The sequence below is a fragment of the Brienomyrus brachyistius genome, chromosome 20 (genome assembly GCF_023856365.1).
Source record: "Brienomyrus brachyistius isolate T26 chromosome 20, BBRACH_0.4, whole genome shotgun sequence".
Lineage (NCBI taxonomy): Eukaryota > Metazoa > Chordata > Actinopteri > Osteoglossiformes > Mormyridae > Brienomyrus > Brienomyrus brachyistius.
Window position 1 is genome coordinate 16,822,528 of NC_064552.1, and position 24,731 is coordinate 16,847,258.

The 24,731-nt window shown below is 38.1% G+C and overlaps 1 protein-coding gene across 7 annotated transcripts in view; it reads left to right on the plus strand.

Moving 5' to 3' along the window:
* Positions 1–20,206, plus strand: part of LOC125715406 (protein AF-17-like) — a 73,950-nt gene extending 53,744 nt beyond the window's left edge. For all 7 annotated transcript variants that reach the window (XM_048986842.1, XM_048986846.1, XM_048986845.1 and 4 more), the window contains 9 exons: positions 2,214–2,331; positions 2,957–3,020; positions 5,249–5,397; positions 5,591–5,791; positions 7,287–7,360; positions 8,840–9,207; positions 9,818–9,908; positions 11,249–11,440; positions 11,796–20,206. In XM_048986842.1, the coding sequence (XP_048842799.1) occupies positions 2,214–2,331; positions 2,957–3,020; positions 5,249–5,397; positions 5,591–5,791; positions 7,287–7,360; positions 8,840–9,207; positions 9,818–9,908; positions 11,249–11,440; positions 11,796–11,828 (1,290 nt within the window). In that variant the 3' untranslated portion in view covers positions 11,829–20,206. The remainder of the gene's footprint in view (positions 1–2,213; positions 2,332–2,956; positions 3,021–5,248; positions 5,398–5,590; positions 5,792–7,286; positions 7,361–8,839; positions 9,208–9,817; positions 9,909–11,248; positions 11,441–11,795) is intronic.
* The last annotated feature ends 4,525 nt before the right edge of the window (positions 20,207–24,731 follow it).

A 24,731-nucleotide genomic window follows, 5' to 3' on the forward strand; every position in this document is an offset into this window, starting at 1 on the left:
CAAACACCTCCCAAAACCCCCATGGCCTCACCAAACACCTTCCAAACTCGAGTTTTTGCTTCCACAACTACAAACGTCACACTCCTCTTGGCTGGCCGGTACCTGTCAGCTGCCTTTGGAGTCTCACAGGCTAACTAAACTTGGAAGACCTTCAGCCTGACAGCTTGCTTTACCGCTGGTGTCCACCCCCAGGTGTAGGCGTTGCCTCTGTGAAAGGCATTAACAACCTTATGGCCACAGTCTTTCACAGTGTCCCAGCAACGAAGGCACGGAACATGGCACAGTCAGGCTTATTGTCTCCAGCCTTCCTCAGGATGCAAGAGAATTGCTGCTGGAGGTGCGACTTTTGAATCTTTTGGACAGAGGATGCGGCCAGACTCTCCCAGCACACGCCATGTGCTTGGGTCTGCCAGGTCTATCTGGCATTCTCCCCCATCATCTAATCCAGCTCAGCTCCTCTCTTAACCTGAGTGTCTAACACATAGTGTTATAGATCTGATGATATGACTACAAAATCGATCTTAGTGATAAACGCACTTATGGAGGTAAAACTAAGCTTCCAGTACACTATATTTCCTACAAGCATCACTTAAAAATACTTCTCGAAGACCTGAAGCAGGCTAGGAGTATTTATTTATCAGGTCTCCTCACTGCCCATATAAATGCCCCAAAATTTTTTCCACTATTGACACATTAACTATTAACCCTCCCCAAAGGTTTTCTTTAAATTGTTCCCTATTGAGAAATGTAATGGATTTGCAGACTTTTTTAGCAGTAAAATTGCTGACACAAGAAATGACATCATGAATTATGTTTATCAGAGGCTGGACTTTCTCCTCCAGCACATAGAACACAGTAGTCACATGTCGACGTTTTTAGCTGTTACCATCAATGAGCCATCAATGACAATCATGCCTCTTATGAAGAACACAAGCTATTCCTTAGATCCTCTCTTCACTAAATTCTTAAACAACATATTTAATTGTATCTGTAATGATTAGCTGAATATAATTGTCTCTGCAACAAGGTGTTTACCCATGTCACCTTAAAACCACCAAAGTCTGCCCTCTATTAAACAAAAGTGGGTTGGTCTCCTCTGTATTCAGCAATTACAGGCCTATTTCTGACTTCCTCTTTCTTGGCAAACTAATTAACAAAGCGGTACCTGTACAGTTAGTTTATAACATTAATAACAATAACATCGATGAGACATATCAGCTTGGTTTTCAAGGTCTTCATAGCACTGAGACGGCCCTACTTAGAGGATTGAATGACCTGAGACTCTACAATGATTCTGGCCACCCTGCTATTTTGTTACTCCTTGGCCATAGTGCTGCATTTGATACTGTCGATCACAACAGCTGCAAAATTAGGTTGACCTTTCTTGCTCGGTGCTAGATTCTATGTTCTCTTTTTGATTGTGAGTTATATGTGGCACTTTGGTGACTATGCTTCAGAGAGGTGTGTGGTGACATGGGGGGGGGGGGGCGCTCAGGGATCTTTTCTGGGTCCTTTACATGTTGCTGTTAGCAAACTATATTAACAAATAAAGTATTTCTTTCCACCAGCATGTAGACGACACTGAGCTATATCTGAAGGAAAAAAAAAGTCCAAATATTATGCAGGCCATTTGACAAAGGCTACAGCTAGCTAGCTAGTTAGTTAACTACCTACTTTTGGTCAGATAAACTAGCTGGTCATCTCATGTCTATTCTTACAGTGATGTCTTCTTTTTATATTAATTTGATCTTAAACAGTGACAACAGCCTAGTCTATGATCAAAAACACATGAAATAAAATATGTCTAAACAATAAAAGGTCTGTCAAAGTTTTGAGTCTCTTAAGCCATGTACTAAGCGACATGTTTGATATGTGTCTCCAATTGTTCTCCTATTGTTATCTTATATTGTTCTGTTGTCTTCAGAATCTTCTTATTGACATTTCTTTTCTCTTGTGTTTGTGTGCACATTTGACATTGGGGAACTCCAGAAATAATGGAGTGTAGTAAGCTTAGGTTACTTAAATATTGTGATTATTGGCTGTAGTTACTCACTACATGTTTTCACCAGGTATTTAGTAACTGTCCTGGAATACATTTCCAAAGTACCATTTCAACCATGTCTAAGTATTTATGTATATATACCTATTTATGGAATGAAGAAATTTCCTGACAATTCCTACATAATGCTGATGTTACACTTCTTGTCCTGCAGGTGTACACACTCCCTAGTTCTTCCTACAGTCTGAGCTCGACCCGGGTGTGCGGCAGCGCTCTATCGACTGCCTCTCCATTGTCGCCTCTCTTGAGCCAGACCCAGAGCTCGCTGCCAGGTTGTCTGCACACGTACAGCACATGGCACATGATACCCGTAGTGGGCTCCTTTCCGGGTGGCTTGACAGCAGCCTGTTCTCCTCCCTCTGTCGTTTTCGATGTTATAATTTTTATCTGTGCAAAATAAATTGCTGTTTATGTTTTTTGATCTGTGTAATTTTTTAGATGTTTTAGATTGTTTTAGTGCATGTTTTGCCCAGAATTCATTTATATAACTGGATATATTTTATTGGTTTGGTTCTTTCGCATCTTTTCACATATTATGGAAATAATTTTATCACAAAGTTGCTCTTCAGTTGTTTTGACTTGCATCTTCAAATAGTCAAGGGTTCTGTGAGAGCATTACAGGCGGGGATGGCATGCAGACCCATGTTTCAGGGCTTTTGGCTGCGATGATGTTCATTTGGGAATTTCCCATTTGTCTTGAGTGACAGACTGGATCGAGGTGCATTGTTCACAGATCAAAACTAGCATGTCACAGTTATGGGCCATAGGGCAGGCTCCTATGCTTATTTTCAGGTGACATTGGGCAAAATACACAGAACCCAGTACTGACTCTGCCTTCCACCAAAAGTGGACGGTATCCTCTGTGATGATGGTCAGTAATCTTATTGTTTGTTTCAGAGCCACATCTGGAAGATCACTTTGTTTGTCGGGGCAGCTCTCCACAAGAAAGCCTTTCCTCACAGTAACTATCACTTGTTTATTCTCTGTCTGTCACTTTTACATCTTTACTGATAACGGAAGGTTGTCTACTGTTGTCTCCCACTGTCACTCATGCAGCTCAGTGCAAGCTCTCCTGTCAAGGTGGCCATTTCAGCTTTGTCCTCCTATGTTCAGCCTTTAATGAAATGTGATGTGCTTGAATAAAACAGAAGGGAAGCAAAAAGAGAGAAATAATAAACACATATAATAACAAGGCTATGAACTGATAACAATAAAATAATATTTTATCTCTTCTTCTTCTGCATCAACTCACCCTTCATTACATAGATGACATTTAAACATAGTTTACTCTGCTATAATACATACCTTGCCTAAGCATAGTTGAATATTGTAACTATGTTATAATTATTATAATTATATCTCTGATGTTCTTTTTAAGGTGTCGGTCACCAGTGGCATGGGAGTTCAGTTGCTGTCATTATAGCCTTAAAGCTCGTTTATAGTTTACTATAGTATTATTGGTCCAATAAAAATTTTAGAGATATTTAAATATTTTATAACTTTCTGAGAATATAATCATTCACAAGCACATAACATATAGTTCTTTAGTAACAAGGGATCAAAACAAAAAGTAAAAAAAAAACACCGTAATAAGGCGACCCAGTGTTTTCAGTCAAGCTCTTTCTCAGGATCTGGTCTCGGGTCTCACACCATCAGATTATTCCTCAGTGTTGTTCCTTCAAAGACAGCTGAAGTTCAAGTATTATTTCTTCTGACTGACTGGTTTTGGACGTCCTGGTTCTCCCAAGTTCAGTGCATCCCTGGGTCATTAAGGATGGATGTATGACAGGGTACCCCAGTTTCAGTCCTGGAGGGCCAGAATCCAAAACAGTTTCCAGATTTCCCTACTCAAACATGAATTCTAAACCTGGTAATTAGCTGATTAAGATGTGTTTCAGCAAGCAAATCTGCAAACTGTGTTGTACTGTAGATCTCCAGTCCAGAACTGAGAAACCCTAATGTAGGACCACCACTTTGATACATATTATTTTCTCATTTTCAAACTCAACTCTTCCACCCATCAGGCTGGGGGTAGTGTGTGGCCCAGCAGGCTAAACCTCTGTGCCTGTGATCAGAAGGTTGCTGGTTTTAGCCCAGCCTTACTGAAATAACCACATGTCCATATGCCTTTGAGCAAGGTCCTTAACCCCCAGCTTGTTGTTATTATTATGATCATGAAATAAAGACGCACCCTTACATTGCTTACATTAGAGCTTTTGCAGGTAAGCATGTTTCTATGTTTTATATCTATGACATGTCCCTTAACAAAAGGCATACACAATAAAATGGATACTTTACAAATCTATGTACATTACTACTTAAAAGAAAACGCTGGTTTTATTTAATGTGGTGATGTCATACAATGAAGACTCTGATTGTTTAAAGAAGTGAAATGCAAGCCCCTCTCTTGTTGACCCAGGGGCGTGTTGGAAAATCAGGACATGAGTTTGGTTTCAACTGTGTTTTATGAATATTCTAATAAAATTTGCTTGAGTTGTTAGTATTGCAGTTGAAGTGGTGGACAAAGATATTTTTTGCCACCAGGGGGTGCTGCCTCACTTTAGTTTCTGACACTAGTATTTATGTTTCGATGACATTCATTGTTTGCAAGCGGCTAACCATGAAATCTCAAGCAATACATTTCTTTAACTGATTGAACTTATTCTGCGGCCACAAAAAAATATATTACTCTACAAATAAGTACACAAGAATGGGAATGGAAGCCTTTTTATTGGCTGTTTTGGTCAAGGATTGTATTCTTCACATAATGGCATTAGGCCATAATTTTGTAATTCTTAAATATCCTACATTTGCTCATCATGCCACAGTATTGATGCAGCAGCTGCCTTCATTGTGATTGTACTTCACTGTAATGTATGACAGAACAAGCAGTAGGTGTTTCTCAACAAGTCCCTGTGTAGTTAAAGATCACCAACACAGAGAAAGCAGCTGACTGGAGGTAGACCTTAAGCAGTTTTTGATTCTTGATGTCATGTATCCTTTAACCACTCTCTTAGTTGCTGTGGTGCCCCATACGATAATTATTGCCTCTTGTTCAGTTTTCCCTTTTTATCATAAATAGCACGTTTTGATCTGTGTAATTTTACTTTTAGGTTTCTAATATCAGTGCTTACATTTCTGAGCGAACTTCTGTTTACCAGATATGTAAGATCTGCTCCATTTGCCTAGGTCACCTATGAGCAGCCTGCCTCTTCTGTTTGACCAGAGGGAGGGGGTGGACCGAGGGGCCAGAGGCCGGCCGGAAAATGTGCCCCTCGCTAGCTCCCACATCGAACTCCTCCTGGAGAAACACGGCAATGGAGAGATGGGAGTGAACAGTAAGTGAGACTCATCTCACTCATCACAGCAGAGTAATGGAGATATCTGACTAAAAGTGCTGTTACATTGCAGTAGAAAGGAAAACCTAACATGCCTGTTTTTTTTTTTCTCTTATGTTGCCCTTCCTTGTGTTCTTTTCCTGCCATCCCCTTACTTACTTCTTTACCCTTTCCCCCAATCCACATGCCTCAGTTGTAGAAATGCTCAAGTCATTGCACTCCCTGCAGCAAGAGAACCAGCGACTTCAGGATCAGATTCTCAGTCTGACTGCAAAGAAGGAGCGACTCCAGCTTCTGAATGTGGAGCTGGCCGTACCCTTCCCTCCTCAGGCACATCCTGCCACCTCTTCTGTCTTGACCACCAACCAGATCAATTTCCTGTCCTCCCCTCATGGTCAGCCTTATCACGTACCGTTTTCCTCCAGCTTCAACGTGCTACAACTACTGATGTGCTATTTGCTTCACTTGTATGTCACTTTGGACAAAAGTGTCTGCTAGAGAAATGTACAGTACCAGTCAAAATTTTGGACACACCAAGCTGCCTACAAAGGAGAATGTTGCGTCACATGACCTGGCCACCTGACGTAATCACAGAAGAAATGGTTTTGTAGGAGATTGACCTGAGAATGAAGGAAAAGGGGGGCCTCCTTCAGGAGAGCTCGAAAAGTATCCCAGGAGCCAATATCATGAAACTAGCTTAGAGGAGACAATAGGGTCAGCCTGCCCCTGGGGCAATTCAGGTTAAGGGCCTTGCTTAAGGTCCAAATAGTGGAGTCATTCTGCTGACCCTGGGATTTGAACTGACAACCTTCTGCATCCCAACCCACAGAACTGAACTAAATTATTATTATTTTTTAGTCAGTGTTTAATTCCATATATGTCATTTTATAGTTTTTATGTCTTTATAATTATTCTAAAATGTAGAAAACAGCAATATGAACCTTTCTATGGGAAGGTGTGTCCAAGCTTTTGACTGGCAGTGTATGTAAATGTAAAGGGACTAAATGTGTGTCATTTTAGACTGGAAATGCTCACATCGTCTATCCTTAAAAATGGAATTATCTTAATAGAAAATACAGAAAACTAATGAGAAACATCGGTTAGGCACCTGCTCCTACCCTGTACTGGATGAGCAGGTGGACAATGGATGGATGGATCTGTATAGCAAACTAGATTGTAGGCATACTTTTGAAATTCTGAAGATTTTCTCTGAATTTATGGTACCACTTTACAATAAGACTACCCTTATAAAGGGTCTGTGAATGGTTAATAGTCAGGTTACCAAACAATTTAAGGAAGTTATAATACAGTTTTTTTTAAATTAATGAAAAACTATCATTTAATAATAATCCTTTATCAGCCATTGTACAAGTACAGGTACAAAGGAATTTGTCTTTTTGCTGACCCCATCTTGCTCTTCATCGCTTGGGAGTCACAGCACAGTGTGAACCATTGTGTGCCCCCCCGGAGCTGGAGATGAAGGACCCCAGACGCGTGACTGTTTTGTCGAGACCAAGGCTCAAGCCAGTGATCTCCTGATCACAGACACAGAGACTTAGCCCACTGAGCTACTCACCACCCTATTGTAAAGGGAGTCCTATTGTGTAAAGTGGTACCAGATTAATTTATCTGCGAGCTTCATAATATATCAGTATAAAATTGTGAAGATATTGAAACCTTGTTTTGTTTGGATTGGACTTTTAACATGCTTCTTTTGCTGGATATTCTGTATGTCTAGTTAGAAATCCTTTTCTATTTTAAAATGCAAATTAAATAGTACACTCTTTTAACATGTTTAAATTTAATCACTTTATTTAGTACTGTCATTATAATACAATGTTTTTTTAAATTTCTCAGATTGTTGTTTCTCAGATTATTGTTCTTTACAGATGCTCTCAATTCCAAGAAGAGCCCCCCTTCAAAGACCTGCATTATGAATGAGAACACGCTCACAAATTCTGAGGTGAGGTCACATTTGCATTTACCCTACATGGCTATGTCTCCCAAACCACTGCTTGTACATAAACAGATGTGATTTTGTTTTCTTCCCTTGAGTCTCTGAAAAAGAGGCATAGCTTTTACACAGATTGCACAATTGAAATTTTAAATATGAAAGTGGGCAAATGTGCATTGCAACCATGTGCATGTAACCCTGGAAAGATGGGAATAGATGTTCTAGCAATGCATTAACTTTACATTTTTAGAAGACACAGCTGTAATATGTCATATGGTTAAAAATTATATGTGAATTCATTTTTTCATCATAAAGTTCTTAAATACCTTGAATTTCAAAAACATTGATCCTGTTTTTTTCAAAATCAACTTAAAAAGTCACTAAACATCGATACAAGATACCAAGCTTTGGTGTGCACAGTTGTGAAAATCCACTATATACGCAAAACTATTGAGTCACACCTCTTAATTATTGAATTCTGGGTGTTTCATTCAGACCCATTGCCATAGGTATATAAAGTTAAGCACTGAGTCATGCTATCAGGTTTACATGATGAGTTGCATGCAAGCCTTACTTGCAACCACTGGATGAAGTGGTGTAAAGCACGCCAATACTGGACTCTGGAGCAGAGGAAATGTGTTCTGTAGAGGACGAATCATGCTTTTCTGTCTGGCAGTTTCATGGATGGGATGAGGGTTTTTTTCTGGGGTTGGACTAGGCCCCTTAGCTCCAGTGAAGACGACTCTTAATGCTTCAGCATACTAAGACATGTTTGACAATTCAATGCTTCCAGCATGCTGTTCCAGCATGACTGCGCCCCAGTGCACAAAGCAAGGTCCATAAAGACTAGAACTAGAACAGAGATTGTGAGCCAGGCCTTCATGTCCATCATCAGTGCCTGACCTCACAAATGCTCTGCTGGGTGAATGGGCAAAACTTCCATCAGACACACTCCAAAATCTTATGGAAAGCCTTCCCAGAAGAGTGGCAGCTGTTATAGCTGCAAAGAAGGGACCAACTCCATACTGATGCCTGTGGATTTAGAATGGGACGTCATAAAAGTTCCCATGGGTGTAATGGCCAGGGGTCCCATTACTTTGTCCATATCTTGTAAATTGTGATTTACAGGGAATAAACTGAAATTTAATTGTGAGCAGGCATGCACTGAACTGGTTCATAAGTACACATTTACTGTCTAAAATGATATATGTGGCAATTTTTTGTCATAACAGCATAGATCTGTACTTATTTTATATGCATTTCGGCTAGTATGACATGAAATCACCATGCATTTTAACCTTTACGTGGCTAAATGCATGCTTCCATGGTATAAAGGTTATGAAGGTTACTGTTATAACAAGAAATTGCCTATAACATTAGTTATGTGCATCCCTGCCTGTAAGTGTCTCACCTCAGGTGTATGCTTCAGTTGGATGCCAGTTTCTGGGGTTTTGTGATATAGCGCCTTGTGTAATCTCTGTCTTTCAGGAGCTCCCCTCTGGCTGTCCATCAAGAAGTAGCTCCTCCCTTTCATTTCAGAGCACTCCGCCCCCTCAGCAGAGCCCTGCCTCCCTTAGTCAGCAGTTTGTAAATGGGCTGGGGAGGGCACTTACTGGAGGGCTGGGAAGCATGAATCAAGCTGGTAATACCACCCTTCCGATGGTCGGTGGGTTAATGTCTAGTCTGACTGGAAGTCCACAGCTGTCCATGAATGGTGTGCTGGGTAGCCTAAATGGGGTGATTCAGTCTCCCAACCAAAATGCTACCCAGCAGCCTCAGCTCTCCGTACCCACTCAACAACCATCTCATCAACAGACACTGTCTCAGGGTTTGCAGATCCCTAACAGCCTGACTTCGTGAGTTCCCCTTTCAAATAAAACAACTAATAACACCAGTGTGTAGGCCAGTGGTTCTCAAACTCGGTCCTCGGGCCCCACTGCCCTGCTTGTTTTCCAGCTATCCCTGCCCTACTCACTGCTGATTACCTGGATCAGGTGTGTTCAGTCAATCAGAAGCTGAAAGACAGCTGGGACTTGTGTGTGGGGCAGGGATAGCAGGAAAACAAGCAGGGCAGTGGGTCCTGAGGACCGAGTTTGAGAACCACTGGTATAGGCTACGGAGTATTTTCATGATGTAGGGGTAGTGATAGGAAGTTAATTGGTATTGCTGAGATTGTATTCCTTTCAGGAGCACTTTTTGTGTATCGTAAATGTAATAATGCAAAATTCACGTAAATAAGGAAAAGTCCTTTAAGGAAAAAAGGTCATTTTCCTGTGTATGTTATAAATCTCTTTCATTTTATGCTTAGATGAAAATGTGCTGTATGTTTTGGGAGTGCCATTTGCATGCATATTTTATATAACAGTAATGTTATATATGTCTTGTGATACCCTACTTGTATATCAACAGTGTTGTCTGCATATATTCGCTACTATATGCAGTAATTTATGATTCATTATGGTGCAGGTCTTCCCTACTCTCAGAACAGCAGAAGCAGTTCCTTCTCCAGCAGCAGCACCAGCTTCAGCAGCTGCTTCATTCCCAGCACTTCACTCCCGTAATGTTCATAACAGTCCATTTCATTAACCAAAGCAATTTACCCTTCATTGAACTTCTCAATAGACATCTTTTTCTGTATTAGATGTTCTTCTTCTATTGCACAGTCCTGTATGCTGGGCAGTTCAAGAAGGAACCTGTTTGCTGGTTATTCTCTGTGTACTTATTATGTTCTCTGGATGGGAAGTGCATAGAGTTCTGGGACCAGTCCACCACCGCTACAAATAATATATGACAGCTCTTATTTCAGTTGGAAAGATTGTGCATTGTCTGGGTGATGAACTGGAACTGGTCAAATTTTGGGACAGCTAACACCAAAGCTGAAGTAGTGCCGCAAAGTCATAACAAAGAAAATGGCAGTTTCAGACAACTGATCCCATTAGTGCAACCACTCTTTTTCAAACTTTGCAGATACATCTTATGGGTAAATAACTGGAATAATAATAACTGGAGTTTTAAGACAAACCACACAGAGCAACACCACCTAGTGAGAGCAAAGGAAAGGCTGCTTTTGACCTTGTGAATGTTATGTCAAAGTACTAACATTTTTCACAATGAAAATAAAACAGTCCTCCATAGTGACATTAAAGAGGAGGACAGCCTCAAATCCTTGATCTGGTTACTGCCGATAACGCAAATTGCCCAAAAATCGAAGCATATAGTCATGTAATAATAAAGGGAAGGGCAGCTCAGAGATTTAAGCTTGTCAACATGGTGACTCAGAGATGATTTGACGGATCCTTTGTCTGATCTTTAATAGTCCTTATTGCCATTTCACAAAACCATGGATGAAAGTCTACACCTAGACAAATGTACCATTTATATATTTTTTGCACCAGCAGACCCTCAGCAAATTATATCGGCAAATTTTGTTGCTCGGCAAAGTTTATCAGTAGCAGTCCAGTAAATAATTGGCAGGATTCAGCACTGATTTAGTCCCTACCAATGTTGAAATCAAACCTACGCCCCTGAAATTACATAAAATTGAATTGAGTTTATTTAATTTAATTGATTTATTTTTGGAGAGGTGTACAATAGGCTTGGGTGGTATTATGGTAATATCATGATGTACTGAGATATTTTTCTTTGCTAAATTTATCATGGGGCATCTGCACCATGATAGCAGAATAATGTTGCTTTTGAAAATATTGTCTAAGTACCATATACCATGTACCATATACCACTCAGGCCTAATGTCCTGGGGCTAGGGTAATATGTTGTTGTGCCAAAAACCTCTCGTTTCTATCCTTCTACTTACACTTCCCATTTTGCCTTCTCTCCACTCTCTACTTCCTGCTGAACCCCCCCCATCCCCCCCATCAATCTGCGTCTGCTACTCAGGAGCAACAGGTTGTTGTTTACCAGATGATTCAGCAGCAGAGACGAGAACTTCAGCATTTTACACTGGCCAGCTCCTTCACCTCCTCGCCTGCCAACCCTATGGTCAACCAGTTGGCAACAACTCCCTCACTGCAGGGAAGCCAAGGAAATCCTTTCTTCAATCTGCAAGACAACACACAGCACAAACCTGGGGTAGGTATGAGAAATTCTGCCATATTACGTGAATTGACTTCGCATTTCGAAAGCATATTCGTCAATAGTTTTCAAATATGAAATTTTGAAATGTATTTTATTGACAGGCTTATTAGTATTATTTATTTATTATTAGGTTTATTTTCGCCGTACTGTAGAGTGAAACATATAGTGCCTAAACAGAATCTTTAACCAAAACAATGAATTTTAAAAATACCAACATAATGTTTATCTACCGAGTCATGACTGCTAATGAATATACATGATCTTTTTAGGAAGATAGATTGTACATATGTTTGCTACCGGTAGACGCAAAATTCAATGTTTTTTAATGTGCATTTCTTTGTGTCTTTAGTCAGGGGGAGATAAGGGTGGGGAGAAGAACTGACAACAATTGGAGCAGAAGAGCAACTGCAGCCAGGAGGGGTGGGGGGGGGTCACTGTGACGTACAGTTAGCAGCGGGTGCTGAATATACTGAATGTACAGCACCAGTTTTAATTTGGCAGTATACAGATTAACTTATCTGGTTTTGTGGATGGGGTGCACTAAGCAAGAATTGGCATTGATCAGTACTAGATATCTTTGCCTTGGTTACTATTTTTTTTAACAATTTAAGCATAATATCTCAATTATTGTTAGTAACGAACCCATCCACATTACATAAATATTAGAGAACATGCACAGCATGTACTCGCGCCTTCAATCAAACTTAATCAAGAGCACTGCTTTTGAATCTTTCTTTTGGTATTTATCTCGCTCATACAGACACAAACTCATTGAGATATACTTCACTTTTTCATGCCTTCCTTTTTTTATGGATTCTTACAGCACCACAGACTAAATGAATAATATGATATGTAGTTGGAAAATATTACTTCAAGGTTCAGTTCCTTCTTTCCAGGCTTAAAAGTATATTTATGAGGACCCCTGTGAACTAGTGACTAATTAGACATTCTTAATTAAGTTTGACTCATGACAGTAATATGTGTAGTTTGTCAGTTTAAGGCTCAATTAAATGAAATTTTAAAATACATCCAAGACCAGATAAAATAAGAATGATTCCAGTATTGAGCGTACAAAACCAACGGGCCTCTTTCCAGTGAAGCGTCTTAAAGCTAATTAATAAAAATCCCCTCTGAACCAAGCAAAAATAATCATTTGAAGAATTTCTTTTTATTGCAAGCTTTTATAGTTTAGATGAAAGTGGCATATATTATTATAAGAATAAATATAATAAAGTATTTAGTAGAAATTGTCAAATATAAACACAGGGGGTTTACCTATACTCTAAAAATATAGGGTTAAAAATAAGACAGGGTTCAAGTCTCTGCCTGGGTTACATGTGTGTGGAGTTTGCATGTTCTCCCCATGTCGTCGTGGGGTTTCCTCCGGGTACTCCGGTTTCCCCCCACAGTCCAAAGACATGCTGAGGCTAATTGGAATGGCTAAATTGCCCGTAGGAATGCGTGTGTGAGTGACTGGTGTGTGAGTGTGCCCTGCGATGGGCTGGCCCCCCATCCTGGGTTGTTCCCTGCCTCGTGCCCATAGCTTCTGAGACCCAGAAGGATAAGTGGGTAGGAAAATGGATGGATGGATTTATATCTGTTTAGTTGTTGGGTTTTTTAACCCAGAGAATGTTTGCATTCTGTCAGTTTGTGTGTTTGGTGTCCTGACTGTTGAAGTAACAATTGTGGCTTGTACCTCTTTCACAGTTCTTAAGTTGTATAGTATATTTCAGTTTCTCAAACTGTTTTTTATGAAGTGAAACTGTCACCCCCTGAAGCATTACCATGCGGTGTACATAGAGGTACAGTTAAGTTATTTTATGAAGTATATGATTATGATGTTTAATACAGAATATTTTTCATTACAGAAAAAACTGAAACCAAATGACAATGAATCGTATACAAGTGTATTGTAATTAGAGTAACATACTGTATTATTACTGAGAAGTCAGGCATAGGTAATGGACTGATTCTACAAACTGCACCTATGAACTGATATGAAAATGATGTTCTGATTTAAAAAGTATTGCTTCACAAAAAGGAAATACATGGTGCACGTTGTCATACAGTTTTTAAGAAAAAAATAAATCATTTTCCTTTTGAGTAATGAATCAAGGGACAAAAAGGGACAAAATCTAACCAGCAGTTACTATTAGACCATACTAAATACATTTTTATGGGTTATGTTTCTTTGGCTTTACCATTATTAATGATTTTAGAGAAATAAAGATGAGATAAAGATAAGAAAAATGCAGATATTTCTGTAATTTCTGTAAAAACGAGTGGCTGATTGCTTTATGACATCCAGACATAATGCTTGATGGGAGACCACATACTGTATCATACCATATCCATCAAACATTTTGCATTTAGCAGTAAAATTGTAGGGATATTGTTCCACTGCTACTTATTTAATTATTTAATTTTATTTAGTTTCTTTAAATCAAACATCAGCCAGGCTTCCTTGTTTGCGTTGTTATAGGTCACGCCATAAACACAGATTTCTATAACTAAAGTGCTCCTGTAGGTTTTTAACAAATTAGTTAAACCATTTCAGCATCTAAAAAAATGAATTTTAAAGTTACCCTGTAGTCATTTATTCGTGATTTATTCACTGAGATTAAAGTTAGGCATGAGTTACAAAAACACTTTTTTTTTTTTTTACAAGACATCATTTATGAAGATGTATTATATATAATGGCCAGAACAAATCAGATGTAAAAAAATATATATTGTAAAGTTTGAACTGTACTTGTATTTGCAGAAATGTAATGATTTTGACATCCATGCTTATGAGCTCCATAACCATCATCTCTTTGCTGTGTTTGACCGTATATAAGCCTAGAGAAGTAAATCAAGCATCTGGGGTGAGGTTCCAGAAATTATATTAGCACTGAAAATTTCTAAAAAAAAAAAAACATTTTATTTTATAGTATACTAATACTAATCATTGCCTTGAGATAAAAGAGAAAAAAAGTGTTTTACTCTCCGTGCTGGTAGGTGACTCAGTGGTTTATAAATGTAGTGTAAATTTTGTAATGATCTCACAATTTCTTTTTTAATGCTACTTTTTGGTAACTTGTTGCCATCCTGAGTTGAACACATCAAACTGCTAATATACATCTACGGCTTTACTCTGCTCATTAAAATCCTATGTCATCACAATATCCTTTGTTAATATTTAATCAACATGCACAGAATTGTTAGTAAAGCAACAGGCTCTTCTACAGCTATGGACTCCAAAAGTAATAATAATATTAATAATTATAAAAATAATCTAAATAATAAGCTAAATAACTTTAGTTTCTGCAGAATCGTACATTATGTGCTAAAGCAGTCTGCATAAGCTTTGGAAAGGCAGGACTAACATACTAGACGCAAGTATGTGTTCATGGGGTTAACTTGCATGTGTGTAGCATGGTCTCCTTATGTTCATAATTCTACTAAAAATGGGATCTGTACCACAGGTGTTGCATGAGAAAGTACATCATATGCTTCCCATTTTGTAAAAAAACTTGTGCAGTTTCAAGTGCATTTAATAGTATTGTAACTTTTGTTCAATTGTTATTACAGTTCAATACAATGGTCAGCATCAAATTTGGATCAGTCCTGGCCCACGTGGTGCCATAGATTAACGTATCTAGCCAATTTCACTTTGGCTCACTGCAGAAGTCACAAATACTTTTAGGGCAGTGTCTCCCTATCCAGTCCTCAGGGACCCACAGCTGGTTCACGTTTTGACTCCATCTGAGCTCCCTACCAGACAGTCCATATTTTTGCTACGGGGAGCTCAGAGGGAGCAAAAACGTGGACTGCCTATGGGTCCCTGAGGACTGGATTGGGAAACACTGTTTTAGGGGCATGCTACGTCATGTAACCTTTGTGTGCCCGCACTTCGTAAGGTACCAATGCTTCTAGGGGTGCCCTACATTGCGTGGCTGTTCAGTTCCGGCAATTTGGAGGTCACAAATACTTATGGGGCACTTTACGTCACATAGGTCTTTTGTACTGGTATTGCAAAAGGCTCCAGTACTTCTCGGGGTGCCGTGCATTGCATTTTCTGCCAGAACGTCAGGGAGTGTGAGTAAGCCAAGTTTGCACTGTCTTTGTGAAATGAGCCGGCTAAGTCAGCACCCTCTTAGAAATTAGGACCCTAGACAGTTGCCTATATCAACTATAGGACTGACCGGCCTTACAGTGAATAAATTACATTTAATTCACCCCAGCTTTAAAAAAAATATTTTAAGCAAATATTAATTTTCATATGATTTTACAAGATTCCGGCAGCTTAAAATACAGATACACAGAATTACAAGCAGTCTTAGTCTTAGACCTCACAATTTTACAATGATTAGTAATTATTAGTAAACCTCCATTTTATGACGTAAAATACCATACAATACATCATGTTGCCATGTACTTATAGAAAGATTATATTAATAATAGTTATATAATAAAGCTACTAAGGAGATGAACAATAAGTTCAATAATTATGAATTTAAATAGAGATAACAATAATAATTAACTAGTTTATCTACAAAGTTTGCAAAAATACGTAAAATCAGACGGTTACACATTATAAATTAATTAAATTAATACAGGTGTTTTTGTCTTAGGTAATTATACCAAATTCTACGGAGGATGACTGACCAAGGTAGGTAGCTATAATAGGAAAATTAGTCCTTGATTTGTTTTAGAAGACTGATATTTATTTGGCTTTGGGGTGTATGTTGCCTCTTCTGGCCGTCCTACAAAAAAGTCTAAATATTTCGGTACTGAGGAGGCCCGTTAATGCAGTGCTGCTGCTCTATTTGTGCATTGTGTACATCCAATGTTAATAAAACCATACATTCCCTCAAAGTGTATGTTAGTCTAGGTGAAAATTTAAAGGCACTTTAAGGTCGTCTCTCTGCCGTTAGTTTCCAAGTTTTTAAAACATTTTTATTTATTTTTATTTCATATTAACTTTTTGTTTTTTTTCTGCTGAATTCAAATTTGGAACTGTTTCTAGGAACTAGCTTTTCTATTTGGATATAGCTGACAAATTCAATTTCAAGCATCAGACTTTATTTGTAATCATTACACAAGTTTTAATATGTTGATATTGACTGATATTTTTGTGAGATTTCTAAGGCAAAGATATAGGCTGTTTTTAGTTGTATTTATTTTATTTCTTATAAAAACTCTTAAACATAGCCTGTACGATTTCATTTAAATGATAGTTTGTATCAGTATGACAGCAATATTTAATACTTGAAGCATAAAACTTACCAAAATGTACCAAAGTACTTTTCCTGCCAGCGCGCAAAGTTATCTGAATAACAAGATATTACTTTGATATTCTATTCACAAACTCAAACAAGCAATGTAAGCAATTACATGTTTATTTTGAATTACTACTTTGTTGTTTTTTGTTGACAATGTGAATTGTAAATGATTCATTCTGAATGACCTCGGTATCTCTAAATATATGTGAATTGAACACATTTTTAGTTGTTTTTATGTGATATTATGAACAATGAAAAAAACCATAACTTCACAGCTAATTTAAGGTATTTTGATAGAGATTAATTGTTGGACGTTGAAATGGATTAATTTAATAGTTGATTTTTAAAAAAGACAACAAACCAGGACACAAATTAGTAATAATTCAAATACAGCAACGCAATTAGAGCTAAACTAAATTGTATGAGTAAACGGACACCAAAAACATTAGAGACCAAAAGTGTGAAGTTTGACACTAATCGAAATGAAGTGTCATAAATTAAAAAATAGATTCACCTATTTGTTAGACGACAGCTCACAAATATTCTATCTAAAGTAACCAGATTTAATATACAATTTTCTTCATTTGGCTAATGCTTTACTTTTTGTATTTTTCATATATGACTTAAATGGTCACCAAAATGAGGTTAATGTTTTTGTTTTTTTTTTTACAACAAAAACATCCAAATAACTTGTTCTAATTGTTAGATCATTATAGGGCATTGGAAATAGAATTAAAATGATCACATAGTATTTAGCACAGTTTTTCATTTCATATTTTGCTAAATAAATTTTGATATGTACAGAAACACCTAAAAACTCATAGCATTACATTTCATGCTCTGTCTTGTACTTAGTTAATGCCTTTATGAAATATGTATGTGGTAGGTAATAAGAATCGTGTCATTTTATCACCCAAAATTGATTAGTGCTCTTTCAATTTAGAATTTAATAATGTGTATTTAAACATAGAGGAAATAATTTGAGCCTTTTCCTTAGGTACTTCAGTTCAGTCTCAATACTGCTTTTTGGTAATTGTGAATATTTACATTTACAATAATATTTGTTAATACTGAAGAGAATATAGCTATATTTAAGATAGCTGCTGCATATTTTTTTAACAAAATCACTTTTTAGCTTACGAAATGTGCGTTTTAAGATATAGTCTTATGTTTCAGGATAGATTCTGTATTTGAAACACTTTTGCTCGTATCATATTACTTTGGATGCGCAATTTTTGTAATTGTAACTGTTTCTTTCTTGGATGCCACATTGTGCTGCTTATATTTTTCATTATTCAAACATATTTAGCTCTTTCACACGTCCTGTATAAACTAATTCACTCTGATTACAAGATGAGTTAATCTGTGTATTGCACTCACAATCTGTCCATTTCTTAGATGTTTTGTAGCTGTTAGTTTTATCATTGCTGTACATTATCAAATGGAAGCAACCATATTTATCTGTGGCTGAAAATTCATTGCCTCAAAATATCAGTATGTTGGGCATGGAGACCATCCTGTGCTTCTTAGATTTATCAGAACCTGATCTGCATACTATTCATCGATGTGACAGTACGACTAAGCATGATTTTAGGAACACCATCCCAAAGTTTTATTTCAATATTTCAGAAACATTGTGTGATAAATCCACTGTAATTGGCACTTACAAAAAATATATACAAAGAAATTTATAGTGTGAAGGAATGAGCTGGATCTTGAAGAAGTACTTAATCTAAGTTGCACTGGGGCAGTATGGCCCATTTTTTATTTTATATATGTGCAGACATTTTCATTAATTGTATTTTGAAATTGTATGTGGGAATTTACATACATAGACACTGTATATGCGTTGCAAGTTGGATAACTTTAGGTGATATTTCAGCATATTTCATTACTATTCTTCCATTGGTGGTATAACTTTGTGGCAGAATCCAGATTTGTGAATTAGCTTACCTATTCACTTATCCATAGCAAAGCAAACACAACAATGAATGATACAGCAGGCAGTATCAACAAACAAACGCCCGATAAACTATAACCTTGACAGGTTACAATCCACCCACCCTTTGGCTAAAACATTTGCAAGTACAAAATGTGTCACATTTCCTCAGCAGTGTCTTTATATGAATTGATTACATAAATTTATTCATTTCATTTTAAGTTACAGGTCTTGCATTCAGTGTTTGACTTTATAATTAAAAGACTGTATATTAGAAATATTTTTCAGCAAGATGTTAGAAATCCCAGCAAGGATGGGTAAAAACAACAATGACAATAACACACTCAGGGGTGCATTTTTCCATCGGACAGTTAATAAAAAAATATGCTTCATAAGTTTCACGATGTTAAGTTATGCATCCCCCCATAAACCCACCGCCCTTCACCTGAGAAAGAAGGGGCAGCCGTGCAAGAAGTATAATTAATTCGTCAAGCGAGCAAAGGGAGTTACCCCCTCAATGTTTTGGCCAATCAATGTGCAACATGGACTCTTTTATTTACATTGACCTAATTGAAATCCTCTGAAACCATTTCATTATGAAAATGAAAACATAGCAGCAGCCTACTATGCTTATTTTTGTTCATTCTCACAACCAGGAGACTCCTTTAACCAGAATAAAATACAGCATTTGAATTTTGTGCTGAACAATTGGCATTATTATATTCCCATTATATTATATTATTAATGGTCATTTACATGTGACATGCCCATATCTTGGTGTTTCTCCATCCACTGTGTGTGAACCCCAAGTTAAAGTTGATGGGAGAATACACTTCAGTGAAAAATGCACACAGCTATGTGCTTTCTGACTTAAGACCATGGGAGAATTGACCCCACAGTGAATTTCTGAAAAGCATCATAATGCAAAGGCATTATAAGTTTCATTGTACTATTACCAATTTGATTTTCCATGGAGCAAAACTTCATAAACAACTTGTCACATTACCTCTGTCACCTATGAAAGCTAAACCCTACTCTGCCCCTGATTATGGACAGTGTCCTCCAAGCACTGGTTGTCAAATGTCATGAATGTGCTCTCTGAGTGTCTAACAAAATGTATTTTCATTGATTATTGTAACTTTGAAAACAAACAGGCAAGCACTGGTTTCTGTCAATCTCATTTTAAACGGTATAAAGCTATTTCAGTTCCTATCTAGGTTAAATACACCCAGAAGTGACACATTTATTTGAATGTAGTTTAAGTACAGTTCTGGATTCTGCCACCGCTGTCAGCGGAAATACAATATAATGCTGAAAGATTAATTTTTAAGCTTGTTACTAATTTAGACTATGCATAGTTTTCAGATGTTTTGTATTCAAGACATATTTGGAAGCACTTATTTTAAAAATGACTAATCTTTTTCTTTGTATTTTGTACTTTGTGGAGAAGTAATCAGTTGGCTGTAAAATGAAATTTTAAATACTTTTAATGAAAAGTGAAAAGCAGTTGTTAAAGCATTTCAACTTTTACTGTGAATAAATGTATTTTACTGAGCTGACTCGTTTCACATTGTTTTGTATGCAGTTTTTTCTGCAGTTACAGGAAATATAATGAAGTATTTTAATATTCTTGTAGTACTTTTAATTATCCTAAAGATAAATGAATGAAACCTATTTATTAAAATAAACAAAGCACCTTTCTAGCTGCATGGTTACAATTTTAATTTAAACCTCTGTTAAATATTTTTGCTCACAGTATTTACTATTACATAAGAACATAAGAACATAAGAACATAAGAACTATACAAACGAGAGGAGGCCATTCGGCCCATCAAGCTCGCTTGGGGAGAACTAAACTAATAGCTCAGAGTCGTTAAAATCTTATCTAGCTCTGATTTAAAGGAACCCAAGGATTCAGCTTGCACTACATTATCAGGAAGGCTATTCCATACTCTGACTACACGCTGTGTAAAGAAGTGCTTCCTTAAATCCAGCTTGAAATGTTCTCCCGCTAATTTCCACCTATGGCCACGAGTTCGTGTATTTAAACTAATGCTGAAGTAACTATTTGCTTGAACAGCATCCAAACCTGTTAGAATCTTATATACCTGGATCATGTCCCCCCTCAGTCTCCTTTGCTTGAGACTGAACAGATTTAGCTCAAGTAACCGTTCCTCGTATGACATTCCTCTAAGACCAGGAATCATTTTTGTGGCCCTATGCTGCACCTTTTCTAAGGCCACAATGTCCTTTTTAAGATATGGTGACCAAACCTGCACACAATATTCTAGGTGAGGTCTCACCAAGGAATTGTATAATCTTAGCATTACCTCCCTTGACTTAAACTCCACACACCTGGAGATATACCCCAACATCCTATTGGCCTTTTTTATTGCTTCCCCACACTGGCGAGAATGGGACATGGAAGCATCAACATACACACCAAGGTCTTTCTTATGATCAGCTACCTTTATTTCAGTGACACCCATGAAATACCTGTACTTTATATTTCTGCTCCCTAGATGGAGTACCTTACATTTATCGACGTTAAATTTCATCTGCCAGGTATCGGCCCAGTCACTAATTAAATCAAGATCCCGCTGTAGCTGCTGAGCCACTAATTCAGTATCTGCTACACCACCCACCTTGGTGTCATCTGCAAATTTCACCAGTTTACTGTATATATTGGTATCCATATCATTTATGTAAATTAGGAACAATAGTGGTCCTAAAATCGAACCCTGCGGTACCCCACTATGAACGCAAGCCCACTGTGACATTGTGCCTCTTATAACTACTCGCTGTTTCCTATCTGTTAACCAGTTATCAATCCAGGTCGCTACGGTACCTAAAATACCTGTCGCTTTGAGTTTAAGTAGGAGCCTCTTGTGGGGGACAACATCAAAAGCCTTTTGGAAATCTAAGTAGATGACATCATAGGCCTTCTTATCATCAACTTCCTGAGTAGCTTCCTCAAAAAACTCCAACAGATTTGTTAAACAGGATCTACCTCTCCTAAATCCATGCTGGCTATCCCGCAAAATGTTATTAGAGTCCAGGTAATCTACCATTTTCTCTTTGATTATAGCCTCCATAACTTTACCAGTTATACAAGTTAGACTGATTGGCCTATAGTTAGACAAATTACTTCTATCCCCTTTTTTAAAAATAGGCGTTATGAAGGCGTGCTTCCAATCAGAAGGTACCACACCTTCAGATAAGGATTTTTGAAACAGTAAAGTTAAGGGTCGGCAAATAATATCCCTCATCTCTTTTAACACTATAGGTAAGATGCCATCAGGACCCTGGGATTTATTTATTTTGAGCTTAGCTAGGCTTTGCAAAACATCTGCTTCAGTTATATATATATTAGCTATAGACAATGCTGGATAGGTAATAACTGGTAAATTACTAAGGTCCTCAACAGTGAATACCCGTGCAAAACTATCATTGAACTCATTTACTATATCAATGTCGTTTACTATTATAAGACCCTTACTATCCTGCAGATTAGTAATTTCAGGTTTTAGAGCTCTTTTAGAGTTAAAATACTGGAAGAAACTTTTAACGTCATCCTTAGCTTCCAATGCAACCATCCTTTCGACATTTCTTTTAGCTCGTCTAATATCATTTTTTAACTCAGTCTGTAGACTTAGATATTCCTGCTTAATTCTGTCATCGTCAGTTATTTTCCATTGCTGGAACAAAGCCCTTTTCCTCCTTACTTTATGCTTTATTTCCCTAGTAAACCACCTAGGTTGCAATTTCCTAGATTTATTCTTGCTGGAAACAGGTATGAAGTCCTCTTGCACTTGCAATAATGTGCTTTTAAAAAATTCCCAGGCCTCTTCAACAGTTTTGTTATTTAACTCCATCCAGTTCACAGTTTCTAGTTTTAGTCTCATACACTTAAAGTCAGCCTTCCTAACATTATATATTTTTGATTTGGACTTAGCTCTTCGAACACTAAACTTAACCTCAAATTTGACCATGTTATGATCGCTACTGTCAAGTGGTTCTAAAACGTCTAATTTACCAATCCTGTCCTGGTTATTAGAGAGAACAAGATCAAGAATGGCATCTCCCCTGGTAGGGGTGTTAACAAACTGAGTAAAAAAACAATCCTGTACTAATTCCACCATCTCCAGTTCATTTTCTGAAGAGCCAGTGACAATGTCCCACTGCATTCCTGGTAGATTAAAATCACCCATAACTACCACATCATTTTTATTGCTCATAGTCCTAATATCACTGTATAACAATCTGCTTTCCTCAGCAGCTATATTAGGTGTTCTGTAACAAACACCGACAATTAGGCTATTTGAGTTTTTAGCATCTAATTTTACCCATATTGCTTCCGTAGTTTTATTTATATCAGTAAGTTCCCTTGCCTGCAAGTTTTCCTTTACATATACTGCAACACCACCTCCCTTTTTTCCTATACGATCCTTACGGAACAACGTGTAACCATCCATATTATATTCTTGTCCATCCTTTTCACTCAACCACGTTTCAGTTACTCCTATAATATCATAAGAGTCCGATGAGATAAAAGCCTCTAAATCATGAATTTTATTCCTAATACTTCTGGCGTTTAAATACAGACAACAAAGGGTAGGCCTATTACGGTGCCCACTTACAATATGATTATTTGGGGCTTTCCGTTTCCCCCCACTGACATAGTTAACTAACCTCCCTGCCCCCCCAGTCCCTAGTTTAAACATTCCTCAACTACTCTACACATACGCCTCCCCAATACACTGGTTCCCCTCTGGTTCAGGTGCAACCCATCCGGCTTGAACAGGTCCCACCTGTTCCAGAAGGTCCTCCAATGCCCCATAAACCTAAACCCCTCTTTCCTACACCATCCTTTTAGCCACGCATTTAATTTCCTTATCTCAGCTAACTTAGCCTGACTTGCACGTGGCACGGGGAGTATTTCGGAGAATACCACCGTGGACGTTCTGCTTCTAAGCTTATCGGCAACTTCTATAAATTTATCCTGCAGAACAGCCCTTCTACCCTTGCCTATGTCGTTGGTGCCAACATGCACCACGACAACTGGATCCACCCCAGCTGGGGCCAAAAGCTTATCCACACGATCTGGAAGGTCTCCTACCTGGGCACCAGGCAGGCAAGACACCGTACGGGACCCTCTATCACGCGTGCACACATAACTGTCTACTCCCCTAATAATGGAATCCCCCACTACCACAACCTCCCTCTTCCTGGGGGGAGGGGGCTCCTCAGTGCCCAAGGGCCCACCTGCCTCCCCAGTCCGTTCCGGCTCTAAAGCTGGAAGAACCTGAAACCTGTTCGACACAGTCACCTCAGGTGATGCCGCCTCTGCAACGTGTGTACGCCCCTTCCTGCGTCTACGACCTACGGTCACCCAGCTCTCTCGACCTCTCTGCTCTTCATTCTCCCCCCTCCCGGCTAGTGGCGTACACACCTTCTCCCTAAAACGCGTATTAACTTGCTCCTCTAACTTAACATAAGCAAAACAGAAGTGCCTTTGTCAACACTTACAGCTTTCATCTGTTAAAAGTTTACAGCATGTTCTATCGACAGTCATGACATTATATTGCTGATTATAATACTTCATAAGCGTCAATGAAATTTTCATCTATAATGCTCTATAGGCAGGGGTGCACATAACTGGTACGCAAGTACGCATTCACCTTTAAGAACGATATGTGCGACAATCGATCGTTTTTTTGCACTACGTTATTTGCGCTGCTATGACAAGAAAATACCTTGCATTTTAACCCGTATACTGCAAATGAAGTCGTTAGCATATAAAGATTAAAATGCAAGGTATTTTCTTGTCATAGCAGCGCAAATCCACATAAAATAAGTACGCATTTGTGCAAACAATCGATTGTCACACATATCGTTCTTAAAGGTGAATGCGTACTTGCGTACCAGTTATGTGCACCCCTGACTATAAGTACATCAATAATGCATTTTAAGAATGAAAGGTGCTTTGTACTGTTATGAAGGTACCTATAGTGCTTCATAAATGAGAACTTCATAAATCATTCATAATGCATAAGCCAGACTATGTTATGCCTTTTTA